This window comes from Culicoides brevitarsis, chromosome 3, assembly GCF_036172545.1.
Source record: "Culicoides brevitarsis isolate CSIRO-B50_1 chromosome 3, AGI_CSIRO_Cbre_v1, whole genome shotgun sequence".
Taxonomy (NCBI): Eukaryota; Metazoa; Arthropoda; class Insecta; order Diptera; family Ceratopogonidae; genus Culicoides; species Culicoides brevitarsis.
This window is the reverse complement of record NC_087087.1, coordinates 7,925,200-7,943,431: the sequence shown is the minus strand read 5'-3', so window position 1 is coordinate 7,943,431 and position 18,232 is coordinate 7,925,200. Positions and strand designations below refer to the sequence as shown.

The window sequence follows — 18,232 nt, the reverse complement described above, 5'->3', positions numbered from 1 at the left end:
TAAAATAACGTTTTTCATATCAAGAAATAATTATTCTAATTTTTTAAAATAATTTTTTTAAGCAAGAATTGTTTTTTTTTTATTTACTGATGCTTCGTCTTTATCACAGGCAAGTCTAAAGTTTCTCTCTTTATTATTTTAAATTGATTTTTTTTAGGAATTTTATTCGTCTTTAAATACTTTTGTCTTACAAAAAAATGATTAACGTGCTAAAAATGTGATGTAGACTGCTGTGATGGTAATCAGTATCGAATTAAGTAGTAAAATAAAATAAATTGTGATTATTTAAGAATTAAAAGTTATTTCACAAAATAAATATCTAGCTAACATTAATATTTAGGGGGAAACTTTAAATTCAAACATTTTTGATTGGATTTTTTTGTTTCATTAATTTTTTCAAAAAAATCAACTTAACAAGGATTACACAGTCATTTTATATATTTTTTTTAAATTACTCACTATCAGTACAAAAATTATCATTATTTATTTTTTCGCTTCTTCTTAATTTTTTTTTTCATTAAAATTTTATCTGAATCCCAAAAAGTCCGTAAGTCGATCATTTAAGGCATCCAACCAGTGAACTGTCCCGTTTCCTGCTCCTTTATCTTTGCTAATTTGCTGCTCCAGCATATTCGGCGGCACATAATCTTCGGACCGTATGCAAAAGTAGCTCGTAATCGGTGCGCGGCACATGGGACAACGATCAAGTTTAGCTGAAAAAAAAAATAGAAAGAAAATTATTTCCACTGAATTTTAATTTATTTTTAGCGCGCGGCGATTTTTTTTTATTTGTTACAAGAAAAACCGTTTACCGGTATACCTTGACTCGACTCTAATTTTATGCACACAACTAATAAATAACGCTTTTTCGCAATAATACGTGCACGAACAACAAGAATTGCAGCAACGAGATCTTTACCATTTGCGAGATAAAAGAACGAGTTGCCGTTGTCGCATTTAGCGCATAATGTAATAAAATACTTTATTATTAGCGTTTGTATCGATTATGCAATATCAAATTCAGCGTGTCGTGTCTACTTCCCCTTCTCAATGCAACAAAATTTAAAAAAAAATAAATAAACAAACAAGTGTAACGAGAGATATATGATGGCTCCAGAGCGCTTTTTGTGATTTTTTTTTAAATAAAAAATTAATTAAATTAAATTAATACAAAATAAATAACAAAATATTTAAGAGAAAAAATTAAATGATAGAAAATTTTAACATTTTAGGACATTTTTGACAAATATTTGAGAAAAATATTAACATCTTCTTTGAAATCATTATTTAAATTTTTTTAGTAAAAAATTGTCAATTTTATAAAGAAATACATTTTTTTTCTAATTTTTTAAATTAAAGTACAAAAACATTTTAAAATCTTGTGAATTTGAGAAATTTCTCGAAAGATCTTTATTTCTTTTGCTATATAAGTCGAAGAGGAAATATTGAACTTGTTATCAAGAATCTTTCCAGAATATTCTATGGTAAGTACATATATGTTGATATTATAAACTGTTAAATATTTATTGCAAGTCTTGTATGTTCAATAAGTAAACAAGAAGTTCATTTCTTAGCCTTTTTTCAGCATGTTTTAATGTGAAAAAATTTCTGGAGTTCAAGCTTTAAAACTCATTTATAGAAAATTATTCTCTTTTTTCTTGTTTCTTATTTATTTGTGAAATAAAAAAAAATCATTTTTATTAAAAAAATATTTTAAGCTTACTACAAAATTTTTTAATAAGCCTTTTTGGTTGGAAAAAATCAAAAACAATTTAAAAAAAAAATTAAAATTTATTTTTTTTTTTACCTTTTGTTAATTTTTTAATTATACAAGAACAAAATTGCTGACAAAAAAAAATAAATTTGAGAGCTATTTAAAAAAAATCAATAGAAGCATCTTAAAGTCAATATGTAAAAAAAATATTAATTTGGATTTTTAAATCTCAATTTTAAAGGAATTTTAATTGTTTTTTATTTATTTTTTTGATAAAAAATTGATTTTTTTATATAATAAAAAAATATAAATTTACATAAAAAAATATAAAAAAAATATTTTTATATTTTTAAATTAAAAAAACATAAAAAATTATTTAAAATAATTCTTTTATTTTTTTATATTTTTCTTCGTAGAATCTTCATTAGTATTGACAGATTTGCCATTGTTTTGCATTAAAACACAGATTTGCATGATAAGGTAAGTCTTTTTGTTTAAATATTGCCATATTTGCAAATTCTTGTTAATTTTCTTTATTGTTTGCTCAGACTAATTGTTACCAACTTGGTGTGAAAGAATATGATTCATTCTTAAAAAATGCGACTTTTTAACTACTCAATTAAGAATTAACCACAAATTGACTGAGATGGTTCAATATTTGTCAATTTTTACAAAATTGAGATTTTTTCAACTAATTTTTTTTTATTTTTCATTTATTTATCATCTCATTAATTTTAAATTCGATTAATTTTTTTCAGAATTTTTTTAAAGATACATAAATAATTTTTTTACTTATAATAATTTTTTTTTTTCAACATTTTTAGTTAAAGTAATTTTTTTTAAAATAATATTTTAATTTTTATTTAAAATCTTATTTAATCTAACAGACAGACAAATATAAAACCCATTTTTTCATACAAAAATGCCTCTCTAAAAAATTGTAAATAAATAACTAACATTGTATCATGACAAAATCTAACACAAATTATTTCTTTTTCCTAACAAGCGCAGAAAAGCAACAAACTGCAGTTGCATTGGATATTCATATTCTCTCTTGTGGCAAACATGACACAATTCAATGCAATTATTCATCGTGATTATTTTTATTTTTTTTTTCATCAAATACCATTGTAGCAAAGTTGAAAAAAATAAATGAAAAGTTCAAGTCATGCATATATTTCGTAAAATTGCAATAAACTTGAGAAACAACATCTAACAATCAATTGTCTGCCATTCGATGCGGTCTTTGTTGTTTCGAAAGGAGATCGAATAACTGCACTTTTCTATTCAATGTTGACTTTGACTAACCTTGATCGAGTCATGTTGCAACTTATGAAAGGTTTTGCGCAACCAACGTTCGAAACTGGGTTAAAGTTAGAATAAATTTGGTTTCTTGTTGGTTGACATTTTCCATTAGCTCGAAGATAAAAGACTTCTTTCAAGTCCCACGATAATTTTTTATGTAAATTTTGGACGATTTCAAAACAAAAGAAATTTTTGTTTCGAAAAATTCAGACAGGAAGTCATCAAAATTTGTTCAGTTTATGACTTAATACTCGGCAATTGTGATTTTTTCGTCCAAAAAAGGTTTCTCGTCTTTATTTCATTAAAATTACTCGTGATTCTGGTCGTTTCATTGATCATCGCGCACGCTATTTAGCAATTAAACATCTTTCATCTCTCACAAGGTAAAAAAATTAAAACAAAACTGTTACAAGGCAGACGCTCATTATTTGATTAACTGCCTTTAAAAAAATTTCTGCCCTTTTTTAAAAAATTGATTAATTTAAAAAAAAAAGATTAAAAACAATTATTGCGAAATATTTTTTTTTTTTGAGAAACTCCATTTAAGGGAAAAAGAAATTACATTAACAATGCAAAAAAAAAACAAGAACATTCATAATAAAATTAATCATCGTGACTGCCTTGCCATTCCGCAGCCAATGGCAATTAATTATTAATTTTATCGGACTTTAATAATCAACAAAAAATGCAGTAATTGTTTCAGCGAGTTTTGTTCGCGAGATGTCTTATCATCGTTAATGAGCTTAATTTACGAAATTTGTGTTGCCTCATAAAAGGATGAAAGCCAGACGTCTCCTCCGAAACATGCCACACCGAAAATTAATGTTAATAACTTTTTTTGCAAGTGAAATGACAAGAGACATGGTTGTCAATTCTTTTGTACTTTTCATGTTTCGCACGTTAAAAAAAGACTACATTAAGTTATTATCGGTTATTTACGATTATTATTGAGTAGTTGTAGTATCGAAGGTTGGACATTATATCGGTGTGTTATTACAAATATTATGTAAGAGCATTTCTTTTTTTATTTATTTTTTAACTTTTGAGGCAGTTCCAAAATTATTTGTGAATTTTTTGTTTTAAAAAAATTAAAAAAAAATTGAAATATTTTCTATTCAAAATTTGATAATTTTTTTAGATTTTTAAATAAAAATTGATTTCAGTTAAAAAACAAAAATTAAAAAAAATTATTGGCAAAAAAAATTTAAAATATTCAAATTTTTATTGGTAATTTTTTTAGAGCAAAAATAAAAAAAAATTAATTTAATTTAATTTAGAATTAAATTTAATTTTTGAAAATGTTTTATTTATTTTTGCAAGTGTAAATTTTTAAAATTTAATTTTTGAAAATTAAATAATTTTTTTTTAATTTTAAAAATTTAATTTTTATTAAAAATTTTTTTAGAAAAAGTATTTTTTTTTTGTAAATTTATTTTTTAATTTTATTAAAAATTTTCTTAAATAATTAAAAAATTATTATTTTCTTTTTGAAGTCTCGAAAATATATAAAAAAAAAATTCATTTTTTATCACATTTCATTTAATTTTTTTAGCTCTTTGATTTTTGAAATTAACACCAAAAATTAAAAATAAATTTTAAACAGCCTCAAAACCAACAATAAAAAAACGCATTATCGAAGAAAGAAACAGAACAAGGTGAAAAAATGTGTAATTACAGCGAATTGGAGTAAGTCGATCACCTTGAACTCTGGAGAGATTTTATAAATAATTTACAAACAAATTGAATTTCAGTTCACACGAGTTAATATAATTTCTTGATTGGCAAAATTAGGGTCAAAAAGAGACTACTCACAGAAACAAACGGCGCAGATGCAAGTATGTCGGCACGGAAGAAGGGCTCGTGACAGCGGGAAATATTGACAAACGACACAAAGTTGGTCCTGTTGTTGTTGCTGCCCGTCTCGAATGACAGCACTATCTGAACACAAAAGAGGGCCCGTCGAACCGGCACACGAAACGGGTTCTGCTAACGAAAGTGAACCATTTTGTTGAGCTGCTTTTTCATCAGCTGCCATCGAATCGCCTGTGGCTAAGTACAGTTGCTGTAAAAAAAAAGAAGAAAAAAATTGATTAGTTGACTTTTATGAACTTGTGGATCTAATTAGATTTTGTTATATCATCCGAGAGACTTCTAGAAGGAATTAAAGGTGAGTTTTTATAAAGGAAAAAAGTAATTTTTATTATGCAATTTTTCCAATTAATCCAAATCAAGCAAATTTTATTGATCGCTGAAATCTTAAAATAATTATTTTAAAAGTTTTTGCGATCATTTTCGCGATAAAAGTCAATAAATGGTGAATCGTGTAACTTATCAGTTAAAAGAATAACATAATGAGGAAGCATTTTTCTTTAGTTTCATGGAAAAGAAAGATTTTTAGATAAAATCAAGTATGCGAATTACATTCAATGATTTTTATATTTAAATTTTAAAATAAAAAATCAATTTTTTACGAAGGATAGAATCAAAAATTTAAGAAATTTCGAAAATTTTAGTACACTTTTGACCAAAATTTTTTTTAAAAATATAAAAATTTTTATTAAAATCAGTTCAAAATTCAATATTTTCATATTATTAAATTTTTTAAAAAAATTATGATGAAATTTGAAATATTGAGGTTCACATGATAAATGGAAATTCTTAACAATTGAAAAGAAAAAATGTTTTAAAATATTATTTTTGAGTAATTTTGAAATAGAAAATAATTCTTTTAATTAATTTTTTTAATTCTCTTAAATTTTTATTTTTTTTATCAATTTGTATTTGAAAATACTTTTTGGTGCTAAAAAAAATAAAAATTTCATAAAAAAAGTAAAATTAGTTAAATATTTTGAAATTTCAATTAAAAAATTGAAAAATATAAAAATTTTAAGTTAACGAAATTTGATTAACATTTTCGTTTTCAAATAATTAAAATATTAATTTTAATTAATTATTTTTTGATTTAAAATTAATTTATAAATTTTTGATTTTATTTCTTTATTTTATTACTTATTTATTTTATAAAGTTAATAAAAATTAATTTATTTTTAGTTTAAACATAATAAATTTAATAAAATCAAAACAAATTAATTCTAAAATAAATAAAAATTTAAAATAAAAGTTTAATTTAATAATTTTTTAAAAATAATTTTTTTTAATTGGTTTTTCATAAATAATTTTAAATTTATTTTATTTTGATTAAATTAAATTAAAAAATAAATAAAAATGAATTCAATTTTAACTAATTAATTTTTTTTAAATTTAATTATTAATTTCAAAATAAATTTAAAAATTCTCTTAAAATTATCTAAATTACGATATTTCTGAAAAATCTTCATTTTTAAGGACAATTATTAAAGTTTCTTGACATTTCCAGCCAGAAACTTCAAGAACAAGTAAAAAATTTAATTGATCTTTGACTCAAAAATTGCTTGTAAATATCTTTACGACAATGTTGCTGCAGGCCAGAATATTTAACTACTAGCTGCTCGTTAACATTGCACCTTAAACGTAAATAAACGTTGTAAACAATGAACTTCTTTCATCACGTTCTTCAAACAATTCGCGAAAGTTCAAAAGTTGAAGGTTTTCTCGCGAAAAAAAGTGGGACAACGAAAAATTTCGGAAAAAAATGTCGTCGTTAAAAATGCACTTGCAACGTTTTCGAAACCGAAACATGATCATTACTGGTTTTAATGCTTTCATTACCTAAGCAACATTAAACTCTATAATTATCTTCTTCGTCATTAAACGAGATTTGCAAACAGCTTAAAAAAATGTAAAAGCAAGCAATGAATGTTAGGAAATGTCAAAGACTTATTTGTAACACATTTTAATGTAAATTTTAATGAAAATGTAAAATTTTACCTTCAGACACGACAGTTGCCCACTCGATTGCTTCAGATACTGCGCAAGAATTGACGTTGGTAATGGACATACGGGATCCCGCAAGTGCACGATATTCACTAAAACTACCTAAAAATAGAAAAAAAAGCCATCGTTAGTTACATCATCGCGTAATAATCACACGGAACACATCATCATTACTTGTCTATTAAAATTTTTTTCTATTCGAAAGTGGTAACATAACCGGCATGTTACTTCATAAGCAATTTTTACAGACAATTCTGCAAAAAAAAAAAAAAGTGAAATGGCCATCCAATTGGAGATGTAATCGACATTAAGCGCGGAATTACCGCAACTCGCCTCTCGGAAGACAAAAAAGTGAAATTACTTTCACTTACTGTGTGTGCGCGAAGATCGGGCTACATATTACGGCACACTTCAATGGGAACGTAATTGCATGCAATATGCGATTTGTCGTTTTTTTGTGTGTCTCGAGCACAGCAGATGGCAAAAAAAAATAATAATAACATAACAGCGAAGAGAGACACGAAGAAAGACAAAAAAAAAACGGGTTATGTTCATATTTTATAACAATATTTTTTAACTTTCGATTTTCTTTTATGATTTTTTTTTTTGATCGCTGAAATCACGTTCAATGTCAACTTTTCGATTCGCGAAAAATGTATCGGATTAAAAGTGCAAAAGAAAGGGCCCAGCTTTGGTTGACTCATTTTTACTTTCTTTTTTTGAAATTTATTTTAAATCTTCCGTGTCAATGACTTTTTATTTAAATTTCTGTCACAATTTCGCGGAATTTGTCGTTTTTTTATTTGTTTTTATGATTAATAATATGAAAAAATGATGAAAGAGAAATTTTTTTTCATGCAGAATTAAATTTATTAATACTTACTGTCTCGTCTGGATGTGTTAAATTATCACTGTCTTCGTCGCGGATCAAGAAGACAACTAATGGATATGCAAGACGCGGAGGAGCTCCTAATACTAGCGGTGGCTTCGGGGATTTTAACTTAATTACTACTTCGTTGTGAGGAGATTGACCTCTGAAAAAATTTTTTTTGGTAAGATTTTTTTTTTAAATTTCAAAATTTAATTTTTACCTTATATCTGCCGCTAATTTCTGACAATGCGATGCCTCCAGAATAGTGCCGTTAACTTCTTTGAGAGCATCTTGCAGTTCCTTCCATGGTCTCCATAGCGAAACGTGCAATTCCCGAATCGAAACTACCCAGAAAGCCTGCATCGTGTACTTGATTTGACTTGTAACGGCAAACTTAACTTCTGTAAAAACAAAAAGGAAATGAGAATCAGGAAAAAAGTTAATTGCGGTAAACACTTGGATCATGGACGTCACACTTTTCAGTAAAGTAGATTGACGCAGAGAAAGGTTAAGGGTCCTCTTGAAACATGACGACGATATTGACGAGATTTAACTTAAGTTCCTCAATTAAATGAGTTTCAATTACAGAAAAGGGCGTCGTTCATATATGAACTATAGAGGGCGTGCGAATCAATCTATACGCTGTACAGAATATACGTAACCTATAGATACAGAAAGAAGGGGGAGGGAGTTCAAACATTCTATCGTCTTTATCTCTATTCGTTGATGACATGGAGTGATAAAGACGATAGAATTTTGAACCACCTTATCCCCCTTTTTCTGTAATTATAGGTTATGTATGTTCTTTAATAAACAGAACAAAAACGATTATCGTAAAATAAGGAAAACTTAATGAATTACTCCCAAAAGTGATACAAAGAATGAAAGGGATATGAAAGGAAAACATAACAAATGAATGGACCTACATCAATTGATTCACATTATCAAAAGAAGGACATACTAACAACAACAATAACACATCGACTGCCCTTCAAACCCCCCTTCTTATCTTAATTTGGGAAAGAAGCTTTAAAATCAATGCATATTGCTAAAATTCTTCTTCTTCAAATGCTCATACAAATTAGATTATCATAATAAGCATTGGAGAAGGAAAAAATCTTCAATATTTGCGTTGATTCCTTGTCATATTTTTAAATATTGATCCAACCAAAACATAACCTCAAAATGTGAATTCAACTATTTGATACTTTCTTTAATGTTCAAGCTTTTTCTGAAATTTTATCGAACTTAACCCGTGTTTTGAAAGCCTTAAAATCCTTATATCTGTAGCTTAAACATCAAAGCTAGAGAAATAAAGATTTTAAGGCTTTCGAATAAAATCAATTGCGAAAATTTCAGAAAAAGCTTGAGCATTAAAGAAAGTATCAAATAGTTGAATTCACATTTTGAGGTTATGTTTTGGTTGGATCAAAGAGACAAATCTAAAGATAGACAACTTTAGAAAATATACCCGAACTAATCGAGTTGCCTCTCAATGGATCTCATTCTAACATCATTAATGAACATCGCCTAAAAAGCTCAACTCAAAATGAGACCATTCACGTGGTGTTCATAGTATAACTTCATACTAACGAAACATTTTCAGCAACACAACTAAATATGTGATTAACTCGCAAACGTGACCGCAATCAAACAAGAACCTCCGCCGCAGGGTAGCAATTACACAAAAAAATACTCTACGATAATATAAATTAGAATTGCATAAGATTGTATTCTCAAATCCATTCTCTCTGTATATATCACTTTAAGTATCTATGCCGGCTTATTGCTGATTCATTCATACTTTTAGATCAAAGAAATATAAAAAAATAACAAATCGTTTGTGCAAAATTCGCATGTCTCTCGTAATTAAGTCACATTTTTATTTACTCAAACGTGCTTTGTATCACGTAGACCGTAACTCCAACGCCAAATTCTTGAGTTCTGAGGACTTTTGATTGATCCTCGATGACAACTTATTCAAAGCAGCTTATGTTTCGTAGCGTGAAGTCATCAATCAAGCAGATCGTGAAGGATTAAATTCTTGTCACAAACTGGTTTCGTTTTTTTTTTCGTTGATTCTTAGATCATTTCGCACGAAAAAAAATTATTAATTGACCTACTGTTTGTTCGACGCGACTCAATAAAAGCTAACAATAAGCCACCGTCAGACAAAAATAAATAAAATAGACGCCAGAACTCGTTGAACAACCAAACAGATGTTTAATTGTCCGCATTTGAAACGAGTTTTTGGCTAAAAACGTTTGGCAAAAGGGTTATTGAACCGCATCGGCATTTCTGGTTATGTTGCGTTGATTTGTCAATATATCGCCTTTTTTATCGATTAATTTTGATCGCAAAGTAAATGTTGAATAAGCCGATGACGATGACGGATAATGACGAGGGATCGTCGGTGATCGCAACCAAGGAAACTGCAGTACGTGCGTTTAATTCATGATTAATTGTGAGAAATAAGAATTTTATTGCGGTGTTAAAATAAGTTAAGTAATCATCATTGAATGATTAGAATTTGAACTTTTTGTTAAAGTAATATTACTTTGTAATAAAATTAATGGAATTTTCCATTTAATAGATCCAATGTTGATTTTGAAGTCATGGACATTTATAGAAAGTCGGAAGAGGGAGTTTCGAATGGCATGAATTTATTGAAAAATGGAAATTTTTGCTAAAAATGAAGAAATACCTATACTCAACTTAAATAGAAAAATTTATTTTAAGTCGAAAAAATAATTCAAGTTGTGCTCGAAAAATCGTAAAAAGTACATACAAAAAATCTTTAAATGACAAAATTTAAATTAAATTTTAAAATTTTTTGTAAATTTTAAACTCTTAGGATCAAAATTCATTAAAAATTAAACTTTTTGTCTCATAAAATAAACTTAATCCAAAGAAAATTTCAAAATTTTGTAAAAAATTACACAAAACATAAACAACAAGGCAAGATTTTTTCATAAAATACAAAATTTGATGTTGCTAAACCCTAAAATTTTCATTTATTTAACGGAAAATCACCAAGCATTCAAGCGAGACATCAAATTCTTCAACTTTTAAGTAAACTAATTCATTTTTTTACCATCTTTCAGTGAAAGCCAAATCAAAAATTTCAACAAAAAATCACGAGCGAGACGAAATTCTTTGAAAATTACACAAGAATGTGTGTCAACTACATCGACTCAAGTGCCAAATGTCTCAAAATCGCGACGAAAACCGTTAAAGAGGTGAGGCTGCTTCTTACAAGAATTCTTTTATTCTAAGATGGAAGCCCAAAAAAAAAAATCAAACAATAGTGTCTGATCGACATGTGCTGCATGATTAATGAAATATTTCACGTTTCGTTATTTAACGTATTTGAGCTAATTTTGAGTGTAAACAACTCGAAAGGAATGCAAGAAAAGAAATCGATGTCATCTTCACTCATCGAGTCATCTACCGGAGGAGAATGAACTCGCCAAAGAAAGACAAGTGCCTTGAATCGAGGTAAGTAGTCTCTTTTATGTAAACAAATAACCACAGAAAAAAAAGGTGAAGAACAGTCAATTTTTTCTTTTACAGAAGAATTTCAACAAAGAATGAAAGCTTTTTCTGAAGACTAAAACGTAGACAAACAATTCATAACTTTTTGTATGCAAAACGGAAAACAATAAACAAAAAATATTAACAATTCAATGCCAATGCCAACTCTAAGTCCGTCGCTTACGTTTTTTTTTATAAGGCACGCTGCTAATTGTTGGGAGACTTCCAACATTCTCAAACGATTCGATTGTCTCTGAACTTGAAACAATAAAAAAAAATACACGAGAGAGTAAATATATATGAGAATCACTCGTTTAATCGCGTCCCTAAGTAATTTTCAATTCGGTAGATTCGCACGCTAACCGAATATTAATTGAAGCATAAATCAACAAACAAAAAAAACGTACCATCACAGCTGGTATTGCCGCCCTCCAGTAAGCGAAATGTGAATGGGATGTGAACTCGTGTCATTTTCAGGCGAGGAACTCGGACGCTGTTGCTGTTGTTAGAGTGTGATTGATGCATTGTTTCGTCATTCTGCATGCGGAGCATCACAGCAGCTCTGAAAAAGAGAAAAAAAAATAAATTTTTGGTCAAAATTAAAATTTTTAAATTTTTTTTTAAATTTTCAATAATTTTTTAATTTTTATTTAAAATTTTTTTGATGCAAAAAAAAATTTCTCAATATTAATTTGAAATAATTTTAAAAACTAATATAATGAATCAAAAAATTGATTAAAAATTCAATTAAAAAATTAAGAGGCTCAAAGAAATAATTTAAGCCTCAATTTAAAAATAAATTCGCAATTATTTGTTACACATTTTGAATGATGCAATTTCTCAAAAATATTAAAAATAGAACAAAAGTTCATTCACAGATCCAGAACCGGACAATGCGTTTAAACAAGTTCTCTTATTTTATGACAAAAAAGTCGAGCCTACGTGACTTTATGCACTTTTGCGCATTTTAAAAGCTTGTTTTGTTATCTTCTCATGTGTTTATCTTCTTCATACGTTCAAAGACTTATTTGTACTTGTCTTGCGATTAGATCTTTGTTTACGTGTAAAAGTTACAAAGTGAGTCATATTCAAATTTGCCCACAACACTTGAACCGTAATTATTTATTCTCTTGTTCCGTTCTTTCTTTCTTTCGTTAATTTTTTTTATTTATTTTTTTTTCTTTCATTTCATGGTCTGATTCGATTGGATGAGGTGATGTTCATTATATTTAAACTTTTTTTTTTGTGTTCCGAGATCTATTTCGCAAGTTTATGTGAATAATCTTATTGACGCCTCTGTGAGTCATATTTAATTATTTTTCGTTTTATAAATAAAGTAACTGCTGCTGCGGGCAAGTAGAACGTGTCTTAATTAGGTGAGAAATATTTTTTTGCGAGTTGCGTTGAATATGTATGAAAAAGTGGGTTCGTCACTTGATTTTTTTAAGGCTTGCTTATCGAAAGAATCAATTTTTTAATAAAAAAGGTTCTGAATCATTTTTTTAAGCGACAAGTTGTTTTTATATGAGATCATTAATCACTTAAAATGTAAAATTTTAGAATAAATTACGATAACAGAGGTTTTACAAAAAAAAAAAAATAGCTAAAGGAATTGATTAAAATCAATAACCAGGTGTCTCCACAATTTTTTACAAAAAAAAATTTTTAAATTAAGAAAATTTGCCTTAATTGATTAAAAATTAATTTTTGTCTATTTAATATAAATTGATTTTTTAATCATTAAAAAAATTTTAATTTTTATCATTTTTTTTAATGATATTAAATTTTAATTAAATTTGTTAGGCAAAAAATAAAGTAATTTTGTAATTTAAAGTACCAACTTAAATTTGTCAAGCTTGAAAATTTGATTTTTTTTTATACAAAAAAGTAATAATTTTCAATAATATTAATTGATAAAACGAAATTTCAAAAAATCATTAATTAATTTAATTATCAAAAAAAATAATTAAAAATAATATTTTAGTTGAAAATTTTTCTAAAAAAAAATTAAAAGGTAAATCTTTGAATTTAAGATTTTTTTAAAAATATTTTCTTAACAATTTTTTTAAATCTTAAATTTTCATATAAATCTTAAACTCAGATATTTAAAGATTTTAAAAAAAAAATGATTAAAAATTTAACATTAATTAAATTTATGAAATTGTCTTAAATTTTTGAAATAAATATTTTTTTTTGAAATTTTTTAATTAATTAAAAAAATATAATTTAAAATATTTTAATTTTCAATTATTTAATTACTATTTAAATAAAATTTAAAAAAAAAATTAATTTTATATAATCATATTGTTTTAATTAAAAAACAAAAAATAAATTTTTATCTAACATTTCACAAGAACTGTGACAAAATTCTTTTCAATACTCGTATCTCGCAATATAATTTTGTAATTTTTTGCCTTCACTTGAATTTAAACTTGTGTCTTTTCACGCTTTAATTTAACAATTTTATTGAAAAATCTAAAAATTTGATGCATGAAAGACATTTTCTGATCAATATATTTTTTTCGAGTCTCTTAAAAACACTTTTAACACAACTTTTTTTTCTTTTTCTTCTAAAATAATTTTTCAAAGTCAAAAAATCCCAAATTAAACACAAACACAGCTGTAAAAATCCACCTGTAAAAATATTCCTTCTACAAATTTGTAGAAAAATAAAAATTACTCATTATTGGGTCAACAATAAATGGATCAACTGCCAACTAGTTTACACAACCAGTAAGTAGATTCTACACAGAAAAAAACCGGCCGAATCAATATTTGCTCTTGACAAACGAAAAAAAAAATTATGCTGCTATTTTTTTCTGCGATTTTTGTTCAAATGGAAAACCCCGCGCAATAAGTTAGGCAAATATTGTCACTCATTAGAATTTCGCACGTTCTTGTCATGAATTTGTCGTGACAATGCCTTGTGATGATTACTTACTTGATAAACAGCATCACCATCGCTCCCATACATGCGATTGCCACAACAACGGGCGACATTTCAACCGCTGACACCATTAGCGAATGAATTATACTCATTTTTATTCAATTTTTATTTCGTTCACTTTTTTTTAAATTTTTTTTTCGTTGTTTTTAATACTGCTTTTTAATTATTTTTCAACAACTTTTATTTTTTTTATTTATTCTTCATTGATTTCAAGTTTTTTTTTAATTTTAATTTTTTTTTAGTTTCTGATAAAAATTTTTAATTAATTTTTTTTTAATTAAAAAAAAAATATTTTGCGATTTAACGGTAAATTAATATCAGAGCAAGTACAAGTTCATTAACATGCTTTTTTTTATTCAACTCACTTGAAATGTTCTTAACATCACTTCTGAGTAAATAGCGAGCAAAAACTCACAATTAATTTATTTAATTATTTAAAAAAAAGCGTTTTAAAAATTTGCAAATATTATTTCCGATAATTGTAAATATTTTACGTCTTCCTTCTTCAAAGTCTGAGCGAAAACGAAAACGAAAAAAAAAATATTCACGATTTTTCGTTTGCGATGTTATTCCGTGAACAGTCGTATGATAACTGAAGTATTTTGTTAATAAAAGTTGTTCGAGACAAGAGATTTTTTTTTCGTTCGTAGCACGATCGGATCGCATGAACCAGCTGTGTAAGTACCCGTAGTTGTTGTCGTAGTATATTCATTCATGTGTTATTGTTGTTATTATTTTTTGTGCCTTTTTATGTAGCACTTTAAGACTTTTGCAACAAACATTCTCGCTTGTCTGCGAATTGAACGCTCGAAGATTTTAAACAAAAATTTCTACTCTTTTTTTTTCGGTAAACAAGACTTTCCTTTCTTCCGTTAATGCGTTCGTTCACCCGAAAAGTGTGTCAAAATTCGGTTTTTTTTGGTGAGATTTGTTAGTAAATAAATAAACAAACAAAGAAAAATACAACTTTTACAGTTATCGTCAGATATCGAAAAAAACTGTCGAAAATTTATTGGTTCTATTCCCCCTTTTTGTGCTTCGCTTCTGCTGCAGCAGCGTGCAACATGCGGTGCTCGATACTTCTTAAACGAAAAAACTGGTTTGGCTCAAGGACACCGCATAATGCAGTTTTTTTTTTGAGAGACACACATGTGAGAGGTACCTACGTTTGGCGAACGTAAAGTGGGCTTTGAAAGGAGATTTTTTTTATTTTTTCGGGGTGACAATTGTTCGTTGCTGCAATTTAAGTTAAGTTTTTAGCACATGTCGCACAAAGCCCAACACGCCTTATTTAAATTTGCTGCCATGTAATCTAGTCAGATTTGTAATTCAATTCTGTCTCGTTGTGTTTAGTTATTATTAGGTGACTTGTTGTGTATTTGTGTGGGAATGTTGCTTGGAATGTGATATAAAATTAGCGATTTGAGAGTTGTTGCTGAACTGTCAATAACCTAAAAGGGCTCCGTTTTTGCTTAAATTTTAATAAATTTCAAAGAAAAAAGTTCTTAAGAGTATATTTTTATGAAAAATGTTGAAAATTTTTTAAAAATATTAATTTTTGATTTTTACTAATGGACCCGTAAACTTCGTTCTACCAAGAAATTTTTTTTTTGTTAGAAACGAGAGCCTAAAATTATGCAATAAATGATTTTTCAAAAAAAAAAAAAAAGATTTTTTATCTTTTGAATTAAGTTTTTTAAGTTTTTGGGCCATATTTGGAGAATTTTTAAAAAAATTTCTTTTAATGGTTCTATTTTTCATTTTAAAATGATTTATTCAAGTTTGTTAAAGATAATTCAATTTTTTCAGGGATAAAGATACTTTAAGAATTCAGGACTCAATTGATTTGAAAGACACTTTTAACATAAACTAAGAAAAAAAAACTGAAGAAGCTCTTTTGAAAAATAACAAAGTTAGGCCAATTTTAGCTCTTTTCAGTTTTTAAACTTTTTTGTAAAATTTTTTGGCCTAACTTCAGTTTTTAGTTGAATTTTACCAAACTAAAATCATTTAATGAATAAAGAAACATCTAAAGGCAATCTAAATCAATTTCAGCTCTTTTACGGGTTTTAGATCTTTCTTAGCTCTCAGTTAGTTTTATCAAAATTTGGCCTAACTTCAGTTTTAAGTTGAATTTAATAAAACTAAACTCAATAAATGAAAAGAGAAGCCTCAAAAGATATTTTAGACAAATTTTAGCTCTTTTACGATTTCTCCGATCTTTCTTAGCTCTCACTTAGTTTTATCGAAATTTGGCCTAAATTCAGTTTTTACTTAAATTTTATCAAACTAAACTCAAAAAAATGAAAAAAGAAACTTTAAAAGACATTTTAGATCATTTTCAGCTCTTTTACGGGTTCTCAGATCTTTCTTAGCTCTCAGTTAGTTTTTATCAAAAATTGGCCTAACTTCAATTTTAAGCTTAATTTAATTAATTTAAACATAAAAAGCTTAAAAAGAACCTTTATACGACATTTTAGACCAATGTTAGCTCTTTTCAAATTTCTCAGATTTTACTTAGCTCTTGTTAATTCTTCAAAAACTCGAACTCTAATTAGTTTTTTAGAATCTCCTAACCTAACTCTAACATCCTAACACTAACCGGCATCTATTTTCTAATAAAAAAAAAATATTTTATCATCTAATCCATTAACTCGTTTTGTCGCGGTAGTCTACCACAAGTCTGTTATGCAAAAAAAACCGTTCTACGTAATAATGCACCTTTACCCAGAATCTCCTCTCTACTTTTTTGCTGACGGTCAAGAACGAAACTTGATTATCTTTTTTTTTGTCGTAGACTTTGCAAAAAAATTAATTCTCAGTCATCATCAAGTAGAGCGAAGACCGAACGAACGTGAAATACCTGTTCATTGACTGTGTGTATTAATTAACCGGTTAAACGATTCGCTCATTTGTAATCTAACAAATAAATAAATAAATAATTGAGAATCGTAAAAAACACTAAAAAACTACAGAGCGGTTGTAATATCCCTTTTTGTATAGTCATCGAATCGAATATCGAGAGCGGCTTGTTTCTACATTCTATTCTAAAAAATTGTATATTTATTTTTTATTTCGTGTAGACACCGCACTACTCACAGTCAAGGTCGCGCTCGACAAAAACGTATCATTAAAAAAATTTGTAGGTTTTTTTTTCTCGTAGAGAAGAAACTTTTTGGAAGAATAAGTTTTTTGATTGCTAGAATTTGATTTTTACTCATAGGCAAGAGTTAGATGATATGAAAAAATGACATAATTTTGCTTTTTTTGATGGCATGAGTAATAATTTGGATCAGCTGGTTCCAATGATGATAATTTTTATCGCAAATATTCTCGTCTGAGGTCTCGACAGTGCGAAATTTGAGATTTTTTAACGGTAAAATCCAATAAATTAGTCGTTTAAAAAAGTCACGGGAGTCGTAATTCAATTAAATGGGATCAAGTACACTTGCTCTGATATTATTTGCACGATATTTCGTCACTTTTTATTCTTTTACGTACCGATTTTCGTTTAATTTTATTCGATTTTCTGATTTTAATCACTAAAGGAAGTCACTTTTGATGGAAATCACAGTGGAACTTTGCGTTCCTTCATCTTTTCTGATGAAAATTAGAAAATCTTTTGAGAAAAATCGACTGTTTTTGTTGTTCTTTATTACTTTTTTACTTTTGAGGTTTGTTTTCAATGGAATGTTTCAAACTTCAACATTAGGCAAGTGCAATTTTGAAAAATGTTTCATGTTATTTTTGACTTAAAATTAAAAAAAATATTTTTTAGCCGTTTTTGAGTAAATTTTATGTCATTGTTAATTTTTTAAAAATTTATTTATATTTTTTAATAATTTTTTTTAAAAAGAATTTCATAACTTTCCATAAATTTTAATTCCATTTTTTAAGAAAAATATTTTTTTTTCATTTAAAAATTTTATAATTTAATTTTTTAAAAAATAATTTGTAAAATTTGCAAAAAAAAAAAATAATTTCAAAA

General features: G+C 26.9%; 1 protein-coding gene across 2 annotated transcripts; it reads right to left on the bottom strand.

The window, feature by feature from the left end:
• Window positions 1-67: 67 nt before the first annotated feature.
• LOC134834718 (cell growth regulator with RING finger domain protein 1-like) lies at window positions 68-17,889 on the bottom strand. Of its 2 annotated transcripts, none has more exons than XM_063849471.1 (7): window positions 17,746-17,889; window positions 11,705-11,859; window positions 7,984-8,164; window positions 7,776-7,926; window positions 6,887-6,994; window positions 4,832-5,081; window positions 68-713 (listed from the first exon to the last, which is right to left on the bottom strand). In XM_063849471.1, exons 2-7 carry the CDS (start codon window positions 11,847-11,849, stop codon window positions 526-528), a joined length of 1,023 nt encoding a protein of 340 aa, XP_063705541.1. In that variant the 5' UTR covers window positions 11,850-11,859; window positions 17,746-17,889; the 3' UTR covers window positions 68-525. The 2 variants fall into 2 exon arrangements, with proteins under 2 accessions (XP_063705541.1, XP_063705540.1); XM_063849470.1 differs by lacking the exon at window positions 17,746-17,889 and adding an exon at window positions 14,239-14,457.
• Between the last annotated feature and the right edge of the window lie 343 nt (window positions 17,890-18,232).

Coding starts and splice junctions, on each gene's coding strand:
- LOC134834718 (XM_063849470.1), bottom strand. CDS start 14,336: ATGAGTATAATTCATTCGCTAATGGTGTCAGCGGTTGAAATGTCGCCC. Junction 6,995..7,775: donor TAACACATCCAGACGAGACA/GTAAGTATTAAT, acceptor TTCTATTTTTAG/GTAGTTTTAGTGAATATCGT. Junction 714..4,831: donor CATCTGCGCCGTTTGTTTCT/GTGAGTAGTCTC, acceptor TTTTTTTTTCAG/CTAAACTTGATCGTTGTCCC.